Genomic DNA, 27,023 nt, shown 5'->3' with positions numbered 1-27,023 from the left:
AACAACATAGAAATGCATGCAGAGATAAATTCACAGCAGTATTGCTTTAGTATTTTGTATAGCAACAGTTCTTTGGATTGACTTTTAGTGCAGCAATGCACAGTTTTGACAAATTAATATAAAAGTGACATATGTGTACAGTTCTGAATGGCATGTTAGTGTCAGTTATTTTGTTTACAGTTCTGTTTTATACAGCACTGTGTTATGCACTATCGTTGCGTATTTTTGCGCTTATTTTATTTTTTTCCATTTTATTTCCTCATGAGCAGAAGAAAAAAGGTTGACGCAGCTGGTCTGAATTGACGCGCGCAAGGATGAGAAACAAACTTTTTATTTTTCTTAGCCTAACTGGGAAAGGGTATGCTGGCGGGTGCTAAATATGCGGGCTCGTCCAATTCACTCCTGTCAATGTCACCGCTTGCTCAAGGCCACATGCACTTTAATGTTTTACGTAGGCCCCGTGAACTAGGCTGTCAACCTTGGCAATGCATTTGTACACCATGATGTCATTGGTCATGAACTGGTGTCTTCCAACTCCAAGAACTGATTCCACTGAAAAGCGAATACGGCTTCAAGAGACGACGAAGATTAATGAGTTCTCATTATCTTTGCAACCGTCGCAAAGTGCTGTCAAGATGTTATATATTCAGTTCAACTGAACATTAACTATCAAAACACGAGGCAAGTCCCTTTTGCGGAACTCGCTCTCTCCTCTCCTGCCGCCCACTCGTCACGTTTTTGTTTTCAATGTTATTCTGCTATTTTGTACGTGGTCGCCTTTAAAAAAACAGTAGTTCAGCGAAAGTATAACTTGTTTTAAACCACAGACTTCCCTTTTACTGTTGAAAAAGTTTCAGCTGTGCGAATAAAAAACGCTTTATTTTGCTTCCTCACTGACAAGTTTATATAAACACGATTGGAACTAATTTGGGATAATTGGATAGTGAACTAATAATGTCAGTTTAATCTGCAAATGTAAGCTCACCTGCTTTTCTCTTCAGGCATTCCACTTGTTTTTATGAGTAATTTGTAATATTGCAACATTCAGCTATATGGCACCCATCACTTTTGAGAAATTCTCCGAAATTAGTTCCAATCGTGTTGATATCAAGCTGTGTTGTTGAACGGTGCCGTAGCGGAGTATGCCGGAGATAATAGCAAACGACATCCTACCATTCAAGTCTTTCCCTACGCTCTATTTAAGGTAGAACGCGCCTCGGGGACAGATATTCGTGCTTTCAAATATGTACAATTCTTTTTTGATCTACCACTCGTTGATGGTCATTTTAAAACTCTTAAGGTATAAAAAATTCAACGTTTTAGCTTTTCGAAAATCGAAAATTTCATTTTTCCCATAGAGTTAACATAGAGATGGCAGCCATTTTGAATTTCAAATATCAGTAAATGTCAGGTATTTCTGCTGTGGTACCAAACTGTGCACGGTGACCCCTGATTTTTATTCTTTATTTGATAAGAGAATGGTTGAAGGTTTCATATTGAGAAAAAATTGAGCAAAAGTTTTAAGTCTTTCACTTTCGAGGCGCATACTACCTTAAAGGGGCAGGAGTTGTAACTTTTGATAATATTTTTATCGCTGTTGTTCCAGAAAACAAGTTAATGCTCTTCTTCCCCTTTCCCACGATTCATGTCGAAATAAGAGGTATCAGCCTCGCCACAACATCTCAGTGTACAAGATATGATTGTTGAAGAATGAATTCAAAGTCAGTACATTAATAGCGAAGGATTTGGAAAAGTAAACACAGCAAATTTTATCAACCCAGGGATGAATAATTATGTTCAGCGGGTTTATCTTGAGAAAATCCCACGTGTATCGACCGCATGTATTTGCTCGTTCACTTCATGTCAACTTACTCACTCTCTTGACAAATCGCATGCAGTGTATGTATACCTTCGCTTCGTCGACGAATTTTTGCTACTAGATCGATTGTTGTATCGTATATCGGGCATTCTGAGCGGTTCCTGTTAGTCTTATATTCGAGTTTTAGGATTTCTCCATTCTCCATATTCTGTCTCTTCTTTCGAACTAACAAAGGAGAAACGATCCGAACCGGTAAAAGCCTGGTATAAAGTTCATTTCAGGACGTACGGATTGCAAAATCAAGCTGCTCAGCACAGATAAAACCGGTTGTTCGCGTGATATTGCTCAGTGGGGATCCCTGTTTCTACGTTCAACTCCTGTATTCGTCAGCTGAAATGATCAACAACAGCTAATTTCTGAGTTGCTCTGTTTTAAATTGTAATTTCCTCTGGTTTATCCGTTTTCCTGAACGATCACATGCTGTGTCGTATTTTCGAACGCCCTTCACGTTTCGATACAGTCCTTGTCGGTTCATGTCGATATCGTCTTATTGTTATTCGTCCTCTTTGTGTTAAATGTGATACGATTTGGCGAATTGAAAATATCTATTATAGACAGTCAAGGTATTTCTGGCCTCGAAAATAAAAGACTTGAACTTGTGCCTTAAATTTTCCTCAAGGTAACTTTCATTCATTGGTCAAAATCAAGAACAAAATCGAGGAGTCACCGTCGAACTTTTGGTACTGAAGAAAAAATACCCGATACTTGAAGTTCAAGATGACGGCCATCCATGTTATTTCTATGGGTTGGATATAAAATTCCCGATTTTGACAAAACTAAGCCGGTAAAAACTTTACTCACTCCAAGAGGTTCAAAATAAGCCCCCACAAGTGGTAGACCAAAACAGGATTGTGAAAGTTTGAGAGTCCGAATACCTGCCCCCGGGGCACATTCTACTGACCTTAAAGGTATACTGTCACCTGTTCCTATTTTGCCACAGTTACCATGGAAAGAGAAAATCTAACCAATCACAGATTTTAAGCGGGTGGCCGCTTTTTAAAAACAGCGCCCTCACATTGGCATTTTGAATACCAAAGAATGCCCCTTTGACCATATAAGGGCATATTTAGATTACAGGTGACTGTATACCTTTAAAGACTCACATGTAGTGCCAGAAATTAATTCAAATCCCACGTAGGTGATGAATACTATAGTGTCTCTCCTTTGACAGCTAGGCTCAAAGAAGATCTCATCTTGCATTGTTTTAACTATACGCAATGCGGTAGGAGACGTCTTTTCAACGTTGTTTGATCTAGCCACACCAGATATTGAAGTGTAAAAGATACATAATATGAGTGAGCACGCACGGAACGCCAAATGTTTGTTGTTTAGTAAATATGCTTTTACTTCTGCCAAGGATATTGAAGTCTTGCAAACACGCGATCATGGTGATGATATCGATAAAGGTAGCAATTGTTTGCTAGTTGTCACCGTGATCATCATCATCATCATCATCATCATCATCATCATCACTATGATCGCCGTCATCATTATCATCACCTCCGAGGTCGTCAAGCACAGTCATGATCATGATCATTGTTGTCATCACAACAACAATGTCACAGCGTTCCATGGTTCAAATATTACTGGCCAATAATTTGTTAACAATGCAGCGGGCAATGTGTAACTTGTCTTCGCAAAGCATCGTCCATTCTGCTCACTCATAAGTCTGGTCTTTCTGATGGTGAAATTCATGATGTGACTCGGGGTATGTTTTCACTTCGATGAAAACTATTACGTGAAAGAAAGTCATGTTAGAGAGAAAGATTTGGCGCCATGTTTTAGGTGAACAATGAGATAGCATGTTTTAACTCGGTGTACAAAGCGAGTCCAATCTTGTCTTCATTATTAGTTTGATGTCCTTGAGGTAGAGTTATGCAATTATTTTGTTCATTACTTTCGCCATTTTAGTTCAGTACTGGACCTTCACTTTTCAACCCATCGAAACGTGATGAAATGCCCATATAGCATAGTCAGCGCTTTGCTCCGAGGAAAACGTGTTATAATTCAATATTACAGAAATTCCTGAACGCAAAGTATCACGTTTCGCATAGTTTATAGTCTTTATGTCTTCAAAACATTTAGGAGGGTGTTTTTTTTATTGCTGAAAATTCGACATCGCGTCGTTTAAGATGGACTGCATTTCTGACTTACGAAAAATCAAAGGCATCGTAAGGATGTTTGATGTTCTTCCCATGTATTGCTGCTCACTGCGGGAAGCACAACGTCTTCACATGGTTCCACGCATCAACAGCGAAGTTGCCACAGTTATAGGACCCAGAAAAAAGTCTGCAAACTATCAACGTGCACATTCTCTCCCCGCCTTCAAAGTCGGTGAAAGGCTATCGTCAGGGCGGGGTCGATGGGAAACACGGCCAGCTTCACTCGGAGTGTCAGACCGTCGAAGCGACGTGATGACTTGGGGCTCTTTACAAAATTTTAGCAGCCATCGTGTCGGGAAATCAAACTGAGGTAACCTTTAATGTCGCTAGCAGCGATGCTGGGCCATTGCTAATTGTACATGTTCTATCTCTAAACAGACCGACCTATAGCGTTGATGTGGACGTCTTTGCTCCATCACTTGCCGACAGCGATTCTCTCAACACTATCACATTATTTTTATCCTCGGTCAGCCCGAGTCAAAGAGAGTCAATTAGGGACACTTGAGCGATTAAGGCTGTACGACTCTGGGAGGGCATATTAAGGGGCCCACTTTCAGAAAGTATGGTTTGCGTCCGTCATACATGTACTTCTGCGTGCCTCGATCGGTGCATAGAATGAGGGCCCGTCGGAAGTACGAACTGGCCATTACTTTGTTTCATTGCAATTTAAAGCTCGTTGCATTGTAAAGTTCAAGCTCAAAACTATGCTGCAAAAGTACACGGACAAAATACAAAACATTAAACCAGTCGACTGTGACCACAAATAAAGTGTGTGGTTCTTCCTATTCACTCACATCTAACGTGCGGTATTTCGCTGAGAAAATAGATAGTACAAATACTGCACTTTTGCGATACACTCATACACATACATATATAGTAGTTATTCCTTATTTATTGTACGGTTATCTTAAGGGTATTATTAAACGATGATATAACATGGTTTAGGAGACCCTTGCCAGCCCGCGATTGCTGCACGGTGATGTTGCCCGCTAAGGATACCCTTGAGATAAGTGCGCATCTCTTCTGCGCTTCTCCGATTGCGGTGCACTGTGTAGGCGTACACCAAGTTAACTTCAGCTAAATAACACGATATTCTACCACATTTGGCCATAAATACACGAGACTAGCTACAGACGATGATGTTTCTGTTTTGGAAAATCATTTGACTAACAATGTCAAGTAGGGCGATTGGAATACTGAGCCGTTCACATTAGTACAGCATTTCTGTGCATGGCACTACATTATGCGCTGTTACTACACTCTCGCAGAGGTTTTGACAAAAGATTTTATTCGGTGTAATGAAATTACACACAATAGGGAGGGCATTAAACCTGATATTATTTCAAGATAAACAGGTATATGCAAAGAGAATGATATAGAGATAGGATGACAGATAGATGAATAATCAATCAATCAATCAATCAATGCTGGATAGACACCTGCCTACCTACCTACATACCTACCTACCTACCTACCTACCTACCTACCTACCTACCTACCTACCTACCTACCTACCTATTACTTACTGACAAAGAAGAGATATATACATACAGAACTCTTCCTACAAATGTCCATACCTACGTGTTATTGTTACATACTCGAATTTAGTGTATACATATACACATATGTTTTGTTACATTTGCAATTTGTTGTGTTGTGTTGTGTGTTGTGTTGTGTTGTGTTGTGTTGTGTTGTGTTGTGTTGTGTTGTGTTGTGTTGTGTTGTGTTGTGTTGTGTTGTGTTGTGGTGTGGTGTAGTGTAGTGTAGTGTAGTGTAGTGTAGTGTAGTGTAGTGTAGTGTAGTGTAGTGTGCTGTAGTGTAGTGTTTGTGTTGTATTGTATTGTATTGTATTGTATTGTATTGTATTGTATTGTATCGTATCGTATCGTATCGTATCGTATCGTATCGTATTGTATTGTATTGTATTGTATTGTATTGTATTGTATTGTATTGTATTGTATTGTATTGTATTGTATTGTATTGGTAAGCGTTAGGAACGAACAAACTTTGTTCCACTGTGCTGTTTGCGTTCAGCGTTGTAATAACATAGCGCTCGAACAAGACACCATTTGTTCAAACGTTCAAAAATAATGTCACGTCTCTTTGTAACCGTATTTTGATACGCTCTGTAAGGTTCAGCGTATGTTGACAACGACCCTGAATAGCCTAAGCGTTTCAATATGTTTTATGAAGTAGGTCGACGGTATTACGTTTCTCTTAATACTTTGGAAATTATCACAATTATGATGTGGTGAGACAGAGTTGCTTGGTGTTTGGATTTCATATTTGACTTACGGGCGGCGAAAAAAATGTATATTGAATACCATCTGGCATGTATGATTAATTCAAAATCAGACTCTTCCCAATTTTACGGCGTGTTGTATGATGATATTTTGTTGAATATTGCTAAAGTCATCACCATAGCCGTTTTGATAAATGTAAAGATAGTATACACATGCAGAATTTAATTAAAAAGGTTTCCATATGCGCGTTTTCAGTTAAACAGCTGTTTGTTATGAATGCAGTGTTCCAAGGTGCCACATGCAGACAACTAATTCAGCGAAATCGCTCACGAACATTTTCCAAAAGTCGCGACACACAGTGACTGTTGGACATGAAATTTAACAAAGTAAGAAAAAATAAACTTTCTGAAAAAATGATAGGTAACATTATTAACAATCACTACTGCCAAGTATGTATGTATGTTTGTATGTATGTATGTATGTATGTATGTATGTATGTATGTATGTATGTATGTATGTATGTATGTATGTATGTATGTATGTATGTATGTAAATATGAACGTTCGTACGTGTATGAATACTTCATATAAGAGGTTTGAAACCGCGACAAGTTGCTAAACCCGTGGCAGTAAGCACTCAATCACGCAATGTGAACAAGAGAGTCAAGTTGGTGGATCACGTATACATACCCGCATAGCAGCGATAAATGACAGTAAATCGCGGGTGTATGGTCAGATCCAATTTAAGCTTGCAAACATTTGACACCAGGCGGTTGTGTAAATTATACCCGGATACAATGCAGATGTTCAGTTTTATGGTTATTCTAACTTATTTATCGATATTTTTAATTGCATTTGCTTATTTATTTGCCAGTGACAATAAAGAGATTTGGTTTTCTCAGAATCCTCCAGGATGTAAAATATTGTTTCTCTTGACAAGGACGAGATGGTACGTACGAAGAACGGTTTAAGTTTTATGTTATATGTGACCTGTGGTTATACAAAGTTCAAATTTTAATGTGCCTGCCATAAGTTGAGCCTGGAATAGCAATTCGTGTTCAGTATGGAACTGGATCAAACCATTAGAGGAGTAGGGGATGCCGCGTATTCATAACACGTTCAATCTGTTCTGCAGATATGTCCCTCGTTTGCTGAACACGTGGTCTGGATTCTGTAGCCGTACATTAATTTTTCATTTCTAACATAGCAAGTTAAATTAAAGGACCAGTATTTGTAACTTTTGACAATTTTTATCCTCGGAAAATTCCATGTTGGAGGCTCATAATTGTTGCAAAATGTTGTTTTACGAAGAAACAAACATGATTAGTGATGTTATAGCCACATAAAACTGCTAATTTTTGTTCAAACGTGTTGCCCTTTCGAGCTCGTTTGTTGACGTCTGGCATGCTTAGTGTGCTGGGGAGAACGCAGATATGGTGACGCCGCGATCACGCGAGATATGCAAGTTCACGTTTATTATGGGAACAAAACAACATTGCGTCGTGGATTGCCAGACATCTGGCTACGCAACGTGCTTGGACAATGGACTACGACGTAAGTACCGGGCATAAGTAATGAATATTTATTTTGAAATTGCTGTAAATGGCTCTCACAGGTGCAGAAGAATGCCTACGTTGCAATCCGCGTGTCTACAAAGTTTGTATTTCTGTCCGGACAAAAATTGAAATTTTCGTTGTAAAATCACATGTTATTTAGTTGTAGAGCACGTAATGTTTCCGAATAATATGCGATTCTCTGTTATTTGACAGGCTATTCAACATGAGCCAGTGATCATTTCAATCAAAACTAACGGAAAAATCGCCAGAAGGTACAGCTAATGGAACTTTAAATTAATATTTGCCGTTTGTCATTCTGTTCAGACGAAACTCTTGGATGTTAATGTAGACATGGGTGCTTGGCATTCATTTAAGCATGCATGCTTAACGTTTTTATGAGGGCACCAAATTTCAGCATCTTAAAGATCGCCTGTTTTGCATAGATCTAGGTATTTGAGGATTGGTTTTAAGCCGTCAATAGAATTTTACTTCATTCATCTTGATTAAACTTGGCGGGGTGATTTTAAGCCGTCGATAGAATAACGCAAATTATACTTCATTCATTTTGATTAGAAAATATCTCGTTGCCCTAAAACGTCGTTTGAAAAAAACGAATACGGTGGCGAGTTTAAAGGTGCTACTTTATCGCTCTAGCATATGGAATTTATTTGTCCTTTGATTATTTAACTATTGAAGTTGACGAAAATGAGGATTTGTATTATCAAGAATTACTAGTAATGAAGGGAAACGCAAATGGCATTTTCAGTTACAGTTTTCGTATCTACCATCCTATAGGGGTTTTTGGGTCACTTTTACTTCATGCCAATATGGCATTGGTTATGGGTTTCTGTCGCTGTTTTTTTCTCTGTCTCTCTAAAGACAACCTCTTTCCCACATCTTTTTCATCAATGAAATATTGTACTGGTAGTTTCAGGCTGTTGATCTCATACCTTCTATGACGTACCGCTTCTCGTGATGAAAAGAACGGCTTTCATCAAAGGCACTTAAGCATGCGCCATAATTCAGTTTGCTTGAATATTTAGGAATCATTTAAGATTCAGAGCGTACAATGGAACAGAGAGAAGATACAGGGAACTTTTTCCCAAGCTTTGCATTAGTATTCTAGCCTGCGGTGATATGACACCAGGCGTGGAAAACTGACCAGTGCCGATTTAGATATTGGTTTATAGTACGCGAGTAAAAGCGAACCGCTCCCGTGGTAGTTTCAGAGCGGCTGTTTATGGAGTGCCAAGTCAACCTCTGAGAGATCACACACTCTATACATCGAACACAGAGTGAATTTGAGAAAATAGTTGTGGCGCAGCCTGCAATGGGGCTTTATACACGACTGGCTTGTTCGGTAATGCTTTTGTTGCATTTTTCGCAACCAACATAGACTTATCGTCGTGAGTAGTTCAAATTCAGATTGTTGAAAAGAGAGTGGCCGCTATTAAAACAAAGATTGCACTGTGCGGATCAACGCACATCTCAAGCCATAAACCTTGCATTTTCGCCAGTTTTATGAATGCAAAAATGCACTACTGTTGGTCGAACAGTGTATACGGAGTTTGAACGTAAGAATCGAAAGCAATTTAACAACTTACATGCAATAACATATATTCATTTTTGTCGTAGCTTTCTGGACATTTCTCTTTTTGATGCTGCGTAGATGCCTCGTACCTTTGTATTATTCTAGTCCATATGAATTATCGGGGTTTTTATTGTTATCGGTTTTGTACTGGAAGGAAACCGTCCCATTTCGCTACTTGTGTAAGAATATTTGAGCTTCATCCTGAAAAATAGATTCTAGCTTGTCATGCACAGACCAACGCTTCGCTAAGTGTGCGCAATTGACCTGCACAAAAGTACTAACGCTGAATCAAGATAAACGTTCGTCACGAACAATCCTATCGTTCGGCTCATAACCACTTCATTTTTGCGTCAGAAATAAGGAAGCGCTCAGTTATTGTCGCCGAGGGTGGGCCAGCAAAATCCAAAGGGTTATCTGAAATTGGAAAACTGCATAGGGTTACGCCTCTTTCACGTAGCATAGTGCGTTGTTTAACTTGATCTGTTTTTCAAAAATATTCCCTCAAATAGAGGTGACCCACCGCATATTTTCATTCTCTGAAGTCGGTGCACTGTGGTCTGATTAGGAGTACACGTAATTTCTGTCTTGATATCAATGTGTCTCAGTACAACATCTTATCATTGCTTTAAAATGCAGGGTGGAAATGACATGTTCGTGGCATGTTTTGCTTTGGCCGAAGTTAGGCAAATCACCGCTGCAAACTTAATCTTAAATAAAGAGATCGCAATTTGTTCAGAAGTTCACTCGTGTCGATAGATAGCCATAGTTTTGATCTCTAACTGTTACTCAGAAACTGGTGCACAAAATTTAACTATGAATTAAAGTTGAGAATATCAGTGGACAGTGTTTTTTACTTTGTTTGTCTTTGTCAATCAGCACTAACACTGGAATGTGAAGTATAGGAAAAATAAAAAATTGGCATTTTTGCATTATAACTCTTTAAATGAATATTGACTACAGAAACATATTGTGACACTGGGTGATATCACTTTGCTGTGTCCAGAGTACCATCTCACTGGCAGAAAAATTCATACTTGAACATGGCTGCAATATAGTGTTTCATTCTCCGTTGTTTCTCCCCTACCTTAGGCCTGGGTACTTATAGGCCTGTAACTGTGACCCCCCTCCCCCCACATGACTTTCCGTTCTGGCAATTTTGGTTGTGTAACGGTGTTTAAGTTGCATTGTTTCTATTTGAAAGTGAATTTATGTGAAAATGCAAAGTTGTTCTAAAGTGCGTCAAGTTTGCAATTCAGTGCAGAAATCAGTGGATATGATCAAAATCTATCGACCAAAGTGAACATTAGTGTATTTAGGGGCCCGGTAAGTCCAACAAGTGACACTGTATTTAAAGGCCCAGTAAGTGCAACTTTTGACAATTCTTTTTTAGGTTTTATTTGCACGTGTCAGCAGCAGTTTCTCTAGGTACATTTTCCCACGGCGAGTTTAAATACACAGTACTTAGTTTGCCAACATTGATTTTACATGTGATTGTATATCCATGTCCTGCATTGTTGTTCTACAGACCCGGACTTGTAACGATGACACACTGACAAGCCGTTTTGACCAATCAAATTCTGTTTTGCTTTGTTTTTTTTCAAAATGTTTTAGGAAGTAGACAAAGAAACACGGGACAATATACTTAAAATGGTCAAACGTTATAGGCTGTATAAGAATAAAAAGTAGTAGTCCAAATTTGCTCTAGTTATCGCTTGTCGGTGGTCGTGGAATCTTTTATCATTCTCTGAGGGTTCGTCAATTCTTAATGGTTGGTAGGGGAGTTCACTGGTTTTGATAGGGGTGCAGAAGAATTCGCTGGCCCACCCCGATCATAATAACTGAACGCTCCCTCACGCACCCGTCAGTCGTCCTTTCTGTCTGCTAAGTGAAGTTGAGGTGTACTTTCAAGAATGCGGCTCTTTCCCAATGGCTGTCGTGCGCAATACGTCTTCATCTTTCTCCTTGGATGTCGCATATCTCATCCCGGACAGAATCAGTTTCAGTAGTTTGTATATGGCGGCAAGGGTACTAAATCAAAGTCATGGCCTCGTTATCTTGCATTTGTCACAGAGCCAAGTGTCTCATAAACGTCACACTCAGCCTTGATTGTGTATCTTAATGTTCACACTTGACTGTGTGTATCGGCCGTGAATCAACACTGCCTAGTCCGCAACAGATGGAATAGCCCCACGCCTTGTTCGGCAGATAAGATTTCTTTGCTCTGACAGACGAAAAGATTTTCGTTTCGACAAGGACCGTGCTGTATATATTACTTTCGTCATGAGATTGCGCCTGATTAACGATTTCGACACTAAATTCAAACTTGTTTCTGCAAACAGAGAAGCGTCAACAGAGAAAATTAATGCGCACCGACGCAACGACGTTTCGAAGATTTGACGTCACCGCAGTAATTAATGGCACTGTCAGTCTTAGCGGAAGATTTACAGAGCAGCTTCTAGATCAGTTGAGTAACTGCATGACTCGTGACCTAACGAACACGACGACACATTATTTCAGGGGAACGCAAAACAGCACAGAAACCCAAAACACACAAAACATTTGATTCATGCGACATTGATCGTGGAATGGAGCAGGGCCAAGAATAACACTGGAGCACTTTGGTACAGAACTACAAGACCCGCCACGGTCTTGCTATTATGACAAAGTGACATTGGCATTTCTATTTGAATGAATAATGTGAACGAAAAAAGAACTTTGTAAGGAGGAGTAAAAGGGGAAGAACTTAAAAGGGAGAGTTAACGAGATCACAAGATTGATTTTTATGGCATGCGTCTGGAAGCAAAGCACAGCCAGATTAATTTACAGTATCTGCAATCCTGAGGACTGTGTCATTTTATGAAACTTGCGAATGAGGTAGCTCATCTACATAGTATCGTCTGTACGTACATATGTATGTATGTATGTATGTATGTATGTATGTATGTATGTATGTATGTATGTATGTATGTATGTATGTATGTATGTATGTATGTATGTATTTATGTGTACACACAGACAAAAAAGTATCTCTGCTTAACTGTCTGATATGTGTGAATGTATGTCTGTCTATATCCGTCTGTGTGTGTCTGTTTTGTGCAAGGAAATGAGTATTCTACGAAAAAGTAGATATGAAGTTAGAACAGTCAATGAAAACATACACATGCAACCTTTGTACAGAGATTGGATATATGCCGTTGCCATGACAACGATTGACGCATAAAACGCTATTTTATCCTTCATGGGATACTTTTGGTTCTTGAGCTTTCAAGGGTCGATGATTATGTCTTATACTTAAATAGTGTTGGCTACGACAATAATGTGGCTGCCGTTGTTATGAATATTGTCGAGACTGGATGACGAGTTTTCCAAATCTATGGGTTGGAGTGACAAAAACAAAAAAAATCTGCATGCTGCCCGCAATGCTGAGAAATTCCATTCCCTAATAAACTTGATGTCAACATTCCTAACATATGGTCATATTCTGAATAGCAAAAATAAAAACTGTTATGTATACATATTTTGCTGTTACCTATTCCATGCGACGTAGCGGGAGTGCCGCTATGAAAATATCGAACGATAATTGATACGATTCGAAGGATTTAAATATTTCAACATGGGTTGCTTTCGGACCAATTGGGCGTATATGATTTATTCGATCTCAATACAAACAGCGCCGGACTACAGGTTCATCGTTCCCTGATAGTTTTATTGAAGCTGTTAAAGAATTTCCAGTTATATATTTGTAAAGGAGTGCATACGAAGTGGTGCGAGGTATTTCGGTATTCTAACTCAGAAGGGGATAAGGGATTATACCATAACAAGTGCAAATAACTTGAGAACTCTCCATGAAACAATGTCAAGGCCGCTTGGGTCGGCCACCTATGTCATCAACACCCCACATCGGGGACTCCAACTGGTTCCAAAACAATATGGTTGCATATTCCAAATATAACACAAAGCCCTGGCATCTCTTGAAATACGAAAAATAAGATCCCGGTAGCTCATGTGGATGAAACGGCGCCAATTCTAGCCTTTTTTCACTTCGTCAACTTCCACGTGATTGGTTGGTTTAAGTATTCACATCACCAGCAAAAGTCAATAGAGTATAGATTGCGTTTGATGTAAACGGAAAGTTTAAAACTGTGATCAAACTTTCCTCGAGGAAATCTAAAGTAATTCTCCTCTTTGATAATCAAGAATGAAAATCGGTGACCGATGTAAAGTTGTATGTTTGACAAACACTTTATCTTGAAATTACCGAGATTCGAAATTCAAAATGGCCGTTATACTCAGTGTCATCTCTATGGGGATAATTGTTATCTCTACGGAAAAAAAAGTTTCACTTTCTACGAAAGAGAATGGTAAAATTTCATGCAGTCCACAGGCTAGTACACAGAAGCAGCTGACCAGGAAAGGACTGTAGAAAGTTGGGTGTCTGAAAAACTTTTCTCTGGTCCAACGGGGGATTTCCTGCTTTCAACTTTATTTTTTGTCAAATAGCTCGCTGAATGTAACTATGTTGCTTCCTAAATGGAGGTACTGTAACACTAACAGAACATCTCACTCGTCACGTGTATCGTCAGAAGAAAATGGATAAAACAGATCGAAAAGAGAAAACAAAGTAAACTGCGTTGGATCTGTCAACTTGAGAAATGAGGTCTAAAACTGACAAGAAACAAAAGCCGATGTACGTAACCAGACTCCCTGGGATACGAATCGAGTCAGCTTGCTGTGTACAAGTAGAAGATCCGCAGATTCTGAGGGACGGACCATCACATTTTGAGGGGAGCGATTACGTCGTTTTACGACATATTGGAGATGATATTTCAAATGGAATCGAGTGTTAGCTGTTGAACATTTTCGGCTTCAGTACCATAAGTTGTTCAGCCTTTATTGTTTTTAATATGGAATCAGACAAACAAAATTATGACTACCCTTTTGTTTATCCCAGCCTACGTGGCTTCTTGATCTGTTTGGTAGTGGTGTGATACGAATTGCTTCATTATTAAAATCGGCATTAACGTTGGGATACTGCAGAGGAAAGAATGGTTAAGTTAATTAGATGCGTGCAGGGTTTATTTTTAGTTTTGCTTGCATTGCGCGGGTAAGACTACACTTGACCTTCACCATGCGGCGAAATCACGCCACTAGTTCTCAGCCAAGCTGACCAATTGGCAAAAATATTAGGGCGAGCATATAAATATATATATATATATATATATATATATATATATATATATATATATATATATATATATATAATATATATATATATATATAATAACCCACTTTCTTCTTTTGGGCTTCCTCTGTTGAGTTGAAATTGTGTCTAAGCCTATCGCCATAACGTAACAAAACAAAATGCCCGAGGGCGCCGCCCTTTTATCAGTCCCCACTGTCACGGTGACATTGGCCATTTCTTCGTGGCAGCATCATTATTGCGCTGCGAAATGTCTCATCCGATAACAGTTTCCTGGGACGCCTCTTGTTAGGGACCGTACACGGTGGTGTTTGGCATCTGTCAGCGAACAATTTGCGGGCGATTTTTGTGATAAGACGTTCTTCAATATGCATTTCTTGTCCTTGAACGGATACGTCGCAGACGTGGGTCTAGTAGGCCGCCTCATATATAGTTAGGCCAAAGTCTGTACGGGTTAACCACATGCCAGCGGCGATATCGATGAAGTTGTACTGCAGCGCGTTAATAGTAATGCAAAGTTTTAATAGATAAAAATAGCAGCAGTGAGTGACATATGAGTATACACATTATAAAGTCAAGGTTATCCGAGAGTATTTTATTTTACAATTCATATAGTAGGACGATCATCTAGTTTTTCACGTCATATTCGGTTACGTTAACTTTCAATTGGAATGACTGGACTGATTCACATAACATAAAGTTACGCCGTAAGCGTCTGAAAATTTATCTGTTTTCAGTATTTCCCGCATTGGACAAACACAGCCACGTCAGTACTTCATGTTGCGAAAATAAGTCCTGTACTTTCTTCAATCAGAATCTTTAATTTCTATGGTTATCTCTCGTCAAATTATTGTCTAGTCGCTTATTCAAGAATACCTCCATAATTTTGCCAATTAAGTTGTTCTCCTTCACAACATTTGACTCTGTCTCTCACCTCTCTATGTCTATCGATTTATGTCCATGGTATCTGTGTCTCTGACACACTTTCTTTGTCTCTGTCTTCTGTCTATATGTCTGTCCGTCCCTTCCCTCTCTCTGTCTCTCTGTCTGTCTATACCAGTCTATTTATCTGTCCGCCTAGCTGTCTGCCCTGCTCTGTCTGCCAGTCTCTATCTGTCTGTCTGCCTGTCTCTGTCTGTCTGTCTGTCTCTGTCTCTGTGTCTCTGCTTATGTCTGTCTGTCTGTCTCTGCCTCTCTGTCTCTGTCTCTATCTGTGTCTGTCTGTCTGTCTGTCTGTCTGTCTGCCTGTCTGTCTGTCTGTCTCTGTCTCTGTCTCTCTCTCATTCTCTCTCTCTCTCTCTCTCTCTCTCTCTCTCTCTCTCTCTCTCTCTCCTCTCTCTCTCTCTCTCTCTCTCTCTCTCTGTCTCTCCCATTCTCTCTCTCTATCCCCTCCACGAGTGTCCTTTAATGGGGACGACTCTATGAATTCAGAACTCTCCATACACAAACTCTCAATTTCAACAACTGAAGTAATTTACTCAGTTCATACTCCCACGCATTCAAGTGCTTTGTGGCCGCCCTCTTTGTATCGCTGGCTTCCCTCTACGTCGATACGGTTAGTATTACTTCCAGCATTAACGGGTCGGATGAGTTCACATCCGGGAAACTCTTATCTCGATGGAAACGGGGATACACGTAGATTTAATGTCGATACAAACATGTTGCAACTTTAATCCCATAGTTTAAAATTTCCTGAATTCGAGTATAGCAGACAAACCGCAGCCATATATGCGACAGTATTTTTGTGCGGTTCGTTCAGCACGAGTGTGCTCAGATAAGGATTCGATTCTATTTTGAGTAAAAGAAACATGTTTAGGTCTTGGTACTTACTATACAATGTATTCATGAAAAAGCTCAGGCAGTTAGCAAAGAAATCTGAGCAAGATTTCTGCTTATTATTGACGTCTCGAACAAAAAAAACGGTTAAGTGTACCTGATAAAACGGCTCATTCCTCCATAGTCAGAACCCATGACCATGTTACGATCTCCAAACTTATAGAGTCTACTGGTGACAAACAACTGCATACTAATATATGCCTTGTATCTGCGCTCTTCTTTCCTCACTACACGAACGCGATAGTGCAGAAAACAACAATATTTTAAAAGATAACCGTTTTTGTCACAATAGTAATTTTCGAGTGTCCCCGAGGGATGTAGACGACTCTGTTTTCGGCCACTGTTGTTGTTGTAACTGGACGCAGGTAATCTGCCACAGACGATTGTTTTCGTCTTTTTTCACCACAGCCTTCTGAATTTATAATTTCAGCTTGGTTGGTCTCAAATATTCTTGAGGAAAACTATCACTGTGCATGTTTAAATAAGATTTAAGGTAGACAGATGTTTGGCTCTCAAACTTTTATTATTGATTTCTGATCTACTACTTGTCGGGGCTCATTTTACAACTCTTGGAGTATGAAAAGTTTTCACCGTCTTAGTTTTTCTATTTTAATTTTATTTTTCCCTATAAAGTCATCACGGCAATGGCGGCCATTTTGAATTTCGAATTTCGGTAATTGCTAGGTATTGTGTTTCTCTAATACCAAATTTTTCACGGTGAGCCCTGATATTTATTTGGTTAGAGAATGGCTGAAATTTTCATTGAGGAACGTTAAAGTAAAAGTGTAAGTCTTCCACTTTCGAGGCGCAAAACGCCTTGACCAAGCCGTTGCAAGTTTTTAACTACATCAATTCTCAAGTTTACTTAAGGCCCGTGTTGGCGGAGATAAGTCTTGTGTCGTGTCACATGCTACGAAAACGACAGTCGGCTTGAACATTCTTAGAAATTCAAGTTTAATGCCATAGGCAATGCCGATATTCTGGTCGGATGGCACGAGACGTGGAGAAACCACTTTCTTTCCAAGTCAGACAGTAACGACACATCAGAGACAAGCTCCGATAACGCACTCGGCTGAAATGGTCAGCGTAAGATTTACAGCCAGGATAAATCAACATTAAATTTGCAACGTGTCACTTTGATGCGATCAAGTGAAATGCGATATGATTTTCTCTCGACACGAACGCAGCAACACATATTTCACTTCTGACCGCAAACGCGTCACATTACTGCTAGTGTCACGGTAACCCGTCTGCTGATAGTTGAATAAAGTCGCTCTAAAAAGTATTTGCACATAAACACTAAAAGTTCACCACGAGTTGAATTCTATCGGGAATTCGTAGAAGCTGAGTTTCATCTCTTGAGTAATGTTTGAACAATAATTAATATAATGAAATCAAGCTACTCACACGGAAATGAGACCACGGGTCGGCAGGAAATGTTTGCCACTGGGTAATTCTACGCCAGGCACGTTTTGCAGGAACGCCCAGTTTTGTAAAAATATATGTCAGCGTTATTGATTTTAATGATAAACTTAGAAGAAAAACACGATTTGCGCCATCGGGGAGACTTAACCGCAATGCGTAACACAATATTTTTGTTCAAGATGTACAAGAATGTATATTTTCTTGTGACGTTGCTGATCTTTGAGAACTGGAGAAAGATTCCAGAAATGGATCATGGAACAAGGGCATTTCCCTTGTGTATTTATTTTAGAGACACCCCTGCCAAACATTTCACAATTTCTTCAATTTGAAATCTTTCTGAATTATTTTCTCACAGTTTTTAACATTTTGTTTGTTTGTTTGTTGGCCAGGAGTAGATAGCTAATGCGTGTGACAAATTACGCTTCAATTAAAGAATGCTCGTTTCCTATTTAATCATTTCATATTTAATCATCTCCGAATCTATGATCATATTTCTCAGGGTCCAAGTTTTACCTTCGAAAGGAATTAGGCTGTAACACAATCAGGTAGTGAAAGTACAAAGGGCGTCAACGCCAAAATAATGCAAAGATCTAAGACACGGCATGAAGGCCCTATACCGTTTCCCCGACCGTTTCTCTGCTCCCCCCCCCCCCTACACACATGTATCGATATACATGTAGATCGGAGACACGGGGTATTATGTTGCGTCTAATTCCCCGCAGTTTTCCCTTGCAAAAATTATCGAAAACGGTGACCTTCCACGATGACCTTCAACTTTGCAGTCACATACCCTAACTTCAATGTCATTACACCTCGGCGTAATTAGACAGGTTACTCCAGGTATGAACAATGAACAATTATGAAAATCCGAATTGTGGATGAACGTGTCTTTTTATCCTTTCTTGTTCACAATGCAGGTGCGGTTGACTGGCTCAAGTATGAATCCAGCCCGCTCCCTCGGACCTGCCCTGGTTATGAATGAATGGGCTGATCACTGGGTGAGTAAGTTATAAGCGTGGACTGTTGCGTTCGCTGCTCACTCTCTTGCCATTTCACTAAAACCGGCACACGACCACTCAAACTACATTATTCGGCGTGCATGTACCTGCAGTCCCATCGGAACAGTTGGAGGAACAATAATAAAAGCCGACAACTGTAGAGAAGTTATCGTACCCCAGATAAAATAATGCGTAAATAATAACGGGGGATTATATCATATATGTATATCTGCGCGTTCACATATAGTTATCAACCATTTTTGCTGATCTACTTTTACATTATAAATCACATACTATATCCGACCTATAAAGTTATCAAGGCCATTTGATTTAATACGTATCGTATACTGATGATGGAAAATTCGAAGTTCGGAAATTAGATTTTATCTTAATGAAAAATTAATAGGTATCACTAAATAGATAAGGTAAGAGGGTGGTTTATCAATCATACGTCGAGAGTGCAGATAAACCATACTAATAGACTGACATACTTCATAGAATACTGAAAACGTTGACAAGGACCGCAACTTCCTATCTTCTTCACGTTGATTGATTGATTAATTGATTGATTGATTTAATTAGATATATTGGATTGGACCACTCGTGGGCGGTTTATTGGCAGCTCTCCTGTACGAGTTCGTTTTTGAACCGAGCTCTTCGGTACGAAGGCTGAAGACAGTGTACATCGGTCAGCGGCGCAGCAACGGCAACGTGCCTACCGAAGATGCGCCACCTACCGACGACGAAGAGAACGTCGCTTTGCAAGAAGTGAAAGAGAAAAACGGAAAGTGAAGTCAGTGCGGAGGGATACAGCTTACTCTCACGTGAAATCATGTTTGTTTTGCATCTCACAATCATGTAGTATGCTCAAAATATGAGGCTTCGCAGTAATCAAGTAGTTCTCAAATTTAAAAATTTCTTTCGATGCAAAATGTCGTTCAGTCTAAATATTATAGTGAAGAAGAATCTTTACGAAAAGGTCACTTTGGTCAGGAAATATAGCAACATACTTTTTATGTCATATTTGCCACAATGGCGTCACTACCGGTGTCGATTTTAAATATTACTACAGTTAAAGTATCTCTATTTAGGTGTTGCAATAAGTTGTACATAGGAAAGCCTTTCAGGACATCAACACTTTGCCGCCACATCACACACACAAAAATAATTCGCAGATAGAATGAAAACTTTTTCGACGTATCAGTGTGTGTCATTTCATGGCAGCTAACTGTCGATGCTTTGGATTGCCTTGCACTTTTTATTTATTCTAAGGTATATCACATAATTAATAATATATCGCACTGGAAGTAGATGTAACTTATAATAATGTGTCAAACAGTTTTTTCTTTTACAGTATAGTGACTTCGCGATGGGTGACACGCGCCATCTACGTTCAGGTCAACTAGAATCCAATATCGTCCTTGGACTGTAGTCTGACACAATGACTGTATGATCAACATTTACTTTAAATTTCTCCATTGATAGAATTGTATACAAGTTTGATAAAAAAAATCCACCAAACTTATTTTTAATTTTTATGTCTGAAATTCATTATCTTCAGTGATTTTAGTCGTGATATGTGAAAAGCAAACACACCATTGCCACGTGCCCTTAACATCACATGGTCGCCACAGAGAATGGTTTTCCCAACTCGATGTAAATGGTTTTTCGAATTCACCAAACGAAAAGTAAAACGCGTAAGTTGCAAAGCTGTGGGTGTCAACTTCTGCTGAAGAACCGTGTTGAAACTTTACGGATTTTCGTGTTTTTCATTACTAATTTGGAAACTGGTGATCTAGAAAAGAGGCATCACACACTTTTCGCGAGACGTCGGCGTAAGGCGTGTAGCCGGAATGTTTGTCGATTCTCGCATCGGATGATTGAAAACTCTGTTGCGGGAACTCTCTCGCCGTCATATATAGTGTACTCTCGGTGCCTGTGCATGATTTAATGTGAACTTGGCGACGAGGTTATCACAACACTATGCAGGGCCAGAGTTGGATTGCGATATCTGTTTGGAATGCACACAAGTGTGAATACATCGAGATATTCTGAGCGCTGTTTCAAGTATTACTAAATGCACGAAAACCCGAGACATCTCGGGACGAATTCGAAGCCGTTCCGACCGCACGCTGATGTGAAAATAAAAAAACGTTCGTGTCTGTGGCCAAAAAGGCCACTTGCTCGGTTGTCCCAACATGTGACGTCATTCCACACCAATTGGAAATAATAATACATATCACACTTCAAGTAACATTCACACCACAGCTGCCTAAAAAAGTACCACATTTATGGTATGTATTCGAAACTAAATCGTATATTTTACCACACAGGTCACAAGTCTTAACAAATTTATTACCTTTTAGATATTTTTAAGTCAGTGAAAAAAAACGCGTATCCTTGCTGGATTGGTCTTTATAGCAAAGGAATTATCACAGCGACAGCTAAAACAATACAGAGAACAATTTCAGCGAGTGAGTGCAGGGAGATATGTTTTGCTTTTACGAGTATTTGCGCGAACAAAGTTGCTTTCAGCATGTCAATCCACACTTTGATTAGTTAAGTGTTCAGTTTCCTTCGTTTATTTTAACTATCAACACAGTCGTGAAAGGAAAAGGAGACTGAATTCGTAGTTCACTTTTTTTCAATTGGTATTTCGATAAATATTCATTTATATGCAAAAGTGTGTTAATTACTATTGTTTCATCTGGAGATAATGAGCGATGGCACAGACAGTGTCCACATATACCCCGGACGGTGCACGGTAATACAGTTTTTACGCCACCGCACATCCGCCGTGTGGACATTTTTCAACGTTCATAGACAGACAGAGTCTCCCCGTATAACGTTCTACCACGTCTTGTACGGGAAAAAGTCCTTGAAGGGGAACTCTTTCCCACGCCCAAGAACGAAGCAGCTAAACAATACTTAGAGCAGTTTTCTCAAAGAACCATGGTATTTAATGTCTTCGAGAGTAGGTCTGGAAATACATGATTATAAAAATTCCATTTCTTTCTACGTAAAGCACGGGTTCTTTTTTGAATCAGTAAAGTCGATTATAGGTTTCCAACCATGTGATAATTTGTATTTATCAAATTGTAAGCTATTGTAAACATTGAGCTCTCGTATCAAGTAATTATGGTATTTCTAATGAAGATATTTCGATATGTAATTTTAACCTTTTAAATGATGTTTATGTCTTTCGATACTTACGGACTATTTTCCTCTAATGTGATTAACGCATGAATTTTTTGTGCTTATAAAAGTAACATGTATCAAGTTGCACATATGCTTAAGAAATAGTGACGTAATAAAATGTTTGTGAAATAAATGAGTTACTACCTTTGGTTTCGTCTTAATCATCTCTCCATCCGGCCAGTTTTGCGCTCACGTTCACCTGTTCAGGTGGCATCGATGTCATTTGGAGAATCACTCTCGTCGGCTCAAACCCTATTTCCACTGATTTAATTCTATCACAGTTCCTCAAGCACTTCAGGGCCAAAACTCGACCAACTGTGCTTGTCATTCCGACAGCATTTGTTGATGCCCGTTTCACAGCTTTTTTTCTGTCCGTGTCCGTCTGTCTGTCGGTCGGTCTGTCTGTCGGTCTGTCTGTCTGTCGGTCTGTCTGTCTGTCGGTCTGAATCTCTCTAACCGCATCCTTCTGTCTGACTTCCCTGCTGCCTCTCTATCTTTTCCTCCCTCCTCTCTCTCTCTCTCTCTCTCTCTCCCCCTCTCTCTCTCTCTCCTCTCTCTCTCTCTCTCTCTCTCTCTCTCTCTCTCTCTCTCTCTCTCTCTCTCTCTCTGCCTCTGCACACTCCATGACTGGAGAGGATACAATCCGACAACGAAAGAGATATATGTATTTCGTTGCAGCCTGATGCTCCACAAGTCTTCGAAGAATTTACTGCCTATTAGTTGAGATTGTAGCGCTGGGTTTCAGTACACACATTCGAGTTTGTCATAGACAGTGCTGTAAATCGTCACATTTGGTGCCAGAGTGGCACGAGTTCATAAAGTCAGAACAGGACTCTGCTTCACTCCATAATGCCAAAGTAATTAAATTCTTTGTTTTGCGTCCCCACCCGCTTAGGTTTTTAAGGTTTTCATGAAAAACACACACAGTGTTTTTGAATAGGAAATTTTAGGACATAACCGCTTAGCTTTTCTGAACTAAAATTTTATTACAATTTTTTATTTGCTGCAATCAAATTACATTGTGTTAATTTTCTTGTGTGTGTTTTTCAGCCGCTTAGACGCGTACCTTTTCCCATTTAGAGTGGACGCAAAACAAAGAATTTAATTACTTTGGCCTCACTCCATAATGAATTCACAAAAACCGAGGTGACAAATTACACCTTACAGTTTTACGGTTTACAAGACGAAGCTAATGAGATGTTTAATGAATGCTAGGCCGGGCTTTAAATGTCCATATTTTTGAATATGGGTCCCTTTCAACAGCCTTCCCCAAGTAGGATCTGGAAAAATAGCACGTTAAAAACCATGTTTAAATACCTCCGTGGAAAAATATATTAATCTGTGTGCTCTTTCTGGAATGTGTTGTTTCCATGCATTTACTAGTACATTTCGACAGGGAAGCAAGAATTTTTGTCGTCATGTGCTAACATGAATGAAGAATAAAATGTACAGCACTAACAAAACCCTAGAACAGCTGTTTGTTGTTCGTCTCTTTTGAGGTTCTGGCCTATGGCTGAACTCCAAAAGAATCATGCGAGAGTTTTAGCAATTTTCAAAAATCAGGGCTTCAACGCCGGTAAAAACCCCACAAATTTCCTCTCGCATTCGTATATATTCTCTTATGTATTTGATTGTTTCAAAGCCCGTAGCGAGTCCGTAGGATACATTTGTATCCGATATCAATTCGAATATGGTTTCTATAATTCAATTTAACAGCTCAAATTGAGTTCTTATGAAGTGTAACATAATTTTTACAGTAATCTTACCTTCCACAGTCTCCCCGAAGGGAACTCTTGTATTCGGAAATTTTTAAAAGGCTACACAATAATCCGGTGTATTCATTACAAACAGAAAACTTGTCACAATGTATAACTGTACTGATATTTATTTTGTATATAATACCAGGAATTCAAATTCCATTAACTGGATATAAAATATAGCAGTAAAAACATACAAGTTAGTTCCTGTTACATGTTTTTCCTCGGCTTGCGATTCGAAAAAATGTTATTTAGCATTCATGAGACGTTTTGGCATCAGATGACTGTATAAAATAGGAAATACTTATTTTGTCTATTGTGCCAGCTTAAGAGTTATGATCGGGCGAATCGAAAAATATAGGACCGCCGTTCACTCGTTACCCGAGACTTGGACTTCATAACCACGCATGCGTCCTGTGGAGTCGCAGTTAGCAAAATGTATAAAATGCACATCGGTCATTCGTTGGGCTATTCAAATAAAATAAGCATACTTACACTTTTCACCAATAATACAAAATCGTTAATTAAAAAACACATTTACAAATTATCGAACACAACCAAAACATCAACAAGTGTTCGGAAAAAAATAATTGCTGCAATATCAAGTTTTTAAAAATGATAGTGATATGTTGCTTTTTGGTAAAACACACATTTTACAAAAAAATTATTTTCGATAAATAGACATATTAAATGACAGGAAAACATTAAAATGACAAAAACGCGATGAAAATAATATGATCATGGCAGATTTTGAGCAAGCCTGGAGGATACTGACATCTAAATGGGACATATTACAGTTCATCGCTATTGTAGAAGGAAAGTGACATTTATACGTCAAAGGCACCCTAGGACGAGATTTTGAAACAGTACTTTCACAAAATTTGGTCAACTCTAACAGATATGTCTTAATTGAAAACGGGCTTTAAAAAGACGATCGTCACCTTTCAGTAAAAGTAACAAATGTTGCTTTGCGTCGAAAAGGAAAAAGGTTTCTGCGGAATTGTCTCAGCTCCAAACTTTTCGTCAGGATAAAGATACGAGAGTGATTGATTATGATAGTCACCGAGCTGATTTTTTTGTATTAAACTACCCTGATCGATGAGACGTGTCGAAAATTACCGTGAATTGACTTAGAAACATGCACATTTTCATATGATGAACTAGCCGAGCACACATTATGAACACGTTATAAGAAACAAGCATAGCCTCACACGGTCTTTGAAGCTAGAGCACCGGAGCATCACGTCGAGAAGGACCGAGGGAGCACGCGTTTGACCTCGTCGGTATTTGACGCCTATGTGGCCATCGTCCAACAAAGACCTCGATGTCGGAAAAACAAATCTTGGAAGACGTGATGCTATTTTCGCGTACAAGTTGGTTCTTCAGAGGTCCGTACTGGGATATTTGAAAACTGAAAAACAGGCGTGCTTCTTCCTTCAAAGGGTTGCTGATCGTCAGGCGTGACTCACGGTGTTTTACGCATGCGCAAATGTACTTATGATTGTGCAATTATAATTCTAGAGATCGGATTATTTACTAAACGTAACACGCTATGCAATTACAAAGTATTACGTAATTCAAGAATGATCGAAGATGACGATCTGAGTTGCCGAGATACAGCTGGCCTATACTTCATAGAGGAAAGTGGATGCGGGCTTCTCTCAGTCTGCCTATCATAAATAAATAGACATTTAGTATGGTTTATCTGTTACCATAGCCACTACAGATCTTCCTGTATTGCCATAGATGTCTTCGATAGCGCATTTCGACGATTTATGTCAGTATTGGGGGATCCTGAACTTCCAAGCGGACCCTGCTTAAGATAAGATCAACGGTAAGAATATCACGATTCAGCGACCTATGTTGCACCATGAGGTTCGATATTAAAGCGCAGTGGTCGTCGCGCTGCGCGTGCGTGATTTTTTTTGTTGATAAACATAAATTTTGTAAACATAAGTCTTCTCAACTTCAATAGGAGTGAGATGGGAGCAGTCCCCCACTTTGTTAAGGCCTTTGTAAGACTCAACATCATGCAATAGTAAAATATTAAGATCGGAAACGAACTTCAGTGGTGTATTTCTATCTACAAACTCGTGTAGAGCTACGAACATTGGGACACTACACTCAGCACATTATGTCGCCGAGTTTACTGCACGCAGACACAGTGAACAAAAAGGTTGATCGCGCGCGATCACGCTGGTTATACACAATGCTATGGTACAGTAGTGAAAATACATAACTAAAATGATCAACATTGCCTATATATGTAGACCAGCAACAAGCACAATGCCTAAAAAAAAATTACACTCAAGACCATGATCGGCAAGCCAGAGCAGGACACGGGAGATGTTGTTGGGAGACAGTCACGTTGACGTACACGGATGTAGAGAATCCGGTCCCACAACGTACCGGCCCGCGACGACTTGGCCCACAACCAACTGTTGATCACCATGTCTTACTTCTCCTAGTATTACGTGGTAAGAAATAGTAAAATGACAGGAAACAATAGACAAAACGAGCGGGTTTTCGCGGCATTTGGCAGGAAAATTGCACGGCTACACCGTGCATAGACGTATCGAGAGATCCTGTGCCCCGGTCCTGTGCACGGTCATGGCAGTGATCCAACCGCTAGCTTGTGTAGGCCTACCGCGGTGCTGGGCAAACTTCGTTGTTGTACCTCCTGATTGCCGGGTAGGTCTGAATCCTCTTTCAAGTAAGATAACCCCCTCATAACAAGAAGACCTATGAAAGGTCCTTCGCTTGACTTGATACCTGTACTCGGAATTCTCGTTTGCACCCAAAAACGGGGTAAACTTTGTAGTTGAGTTGGATTCTCCACAGCCGAGTGTAGCGCGTCACATACCCGGTTTGACACGGATGTTCATACAGACCACGGAACGGAACAGATGCAGAGATGCTTCTTGCTGCAGCGGGCATTGCTCTGCGACCTGTAGATTTCTGTAGTTTGGGTTGTTGTCTTTGTACACAGTTACGAGTGGAGTGATACGTACCGGCCGCCGCGTACTATGCATATAATAATTAATTATTATATGCATAATAGTACGCGGCGGCCGGTACGTATCACTCCACTCGTAACTGTGTCTTTGTACTCCTGTCGGGCCTCTTGAAATGAAAGCTCTCGTCCTTGCTAGCGATGTCGAAAACTAGAGCCCGGTCGT

General features: G+C 39.7%; 1 protein-coding gene across 1 annotated transcript in view; it reads left to right on the top strand.

The window, feature by feature from the left end:
- Positions 1-22,220, top strand: part of LOC139147659 (aquaporin-4-like) — a 31,966-nt gene extending 9,746 nt beyond the window's left edge. The window contains exons 2-3 of the mRNA XM_070718811.1: positions 18,809-18,889; positions 19,472-22,220. Of these exons, the coding sequence (XP_070574912.1) occupies positions 18,809-18,889; positions 19,472-19,681 (291 nt within the window). The 3' untranslated portion in view covers positions 19,682-22,220. The remainder of the gene's footprint in view (positions 1-18,808; positions 18,890-19,471) is intronic.
- Positions 22,221-27,023: the final 4,803 nt, after the last annotated feature.

This window comes from Ptychodera flava, chromosome 13, assembly GCF_041260155.1.
Source record: "Ptychodera flava strain L36383 chromosome 13, AS_Pfla_20210202, whole genome shotgun sequence".
Classification (NCBI taxonomy): Eukaryota; Metazoa; Hemichordata; class Enteropneusta; family Ptychoderidae; genus Ptychodera; species Ptychodera flava.
The sequence above is the reverse complement of the archived record's forward strand: the minus strand, read 5'-3'. Positions and strand labels throughout refer to the sequence as shown.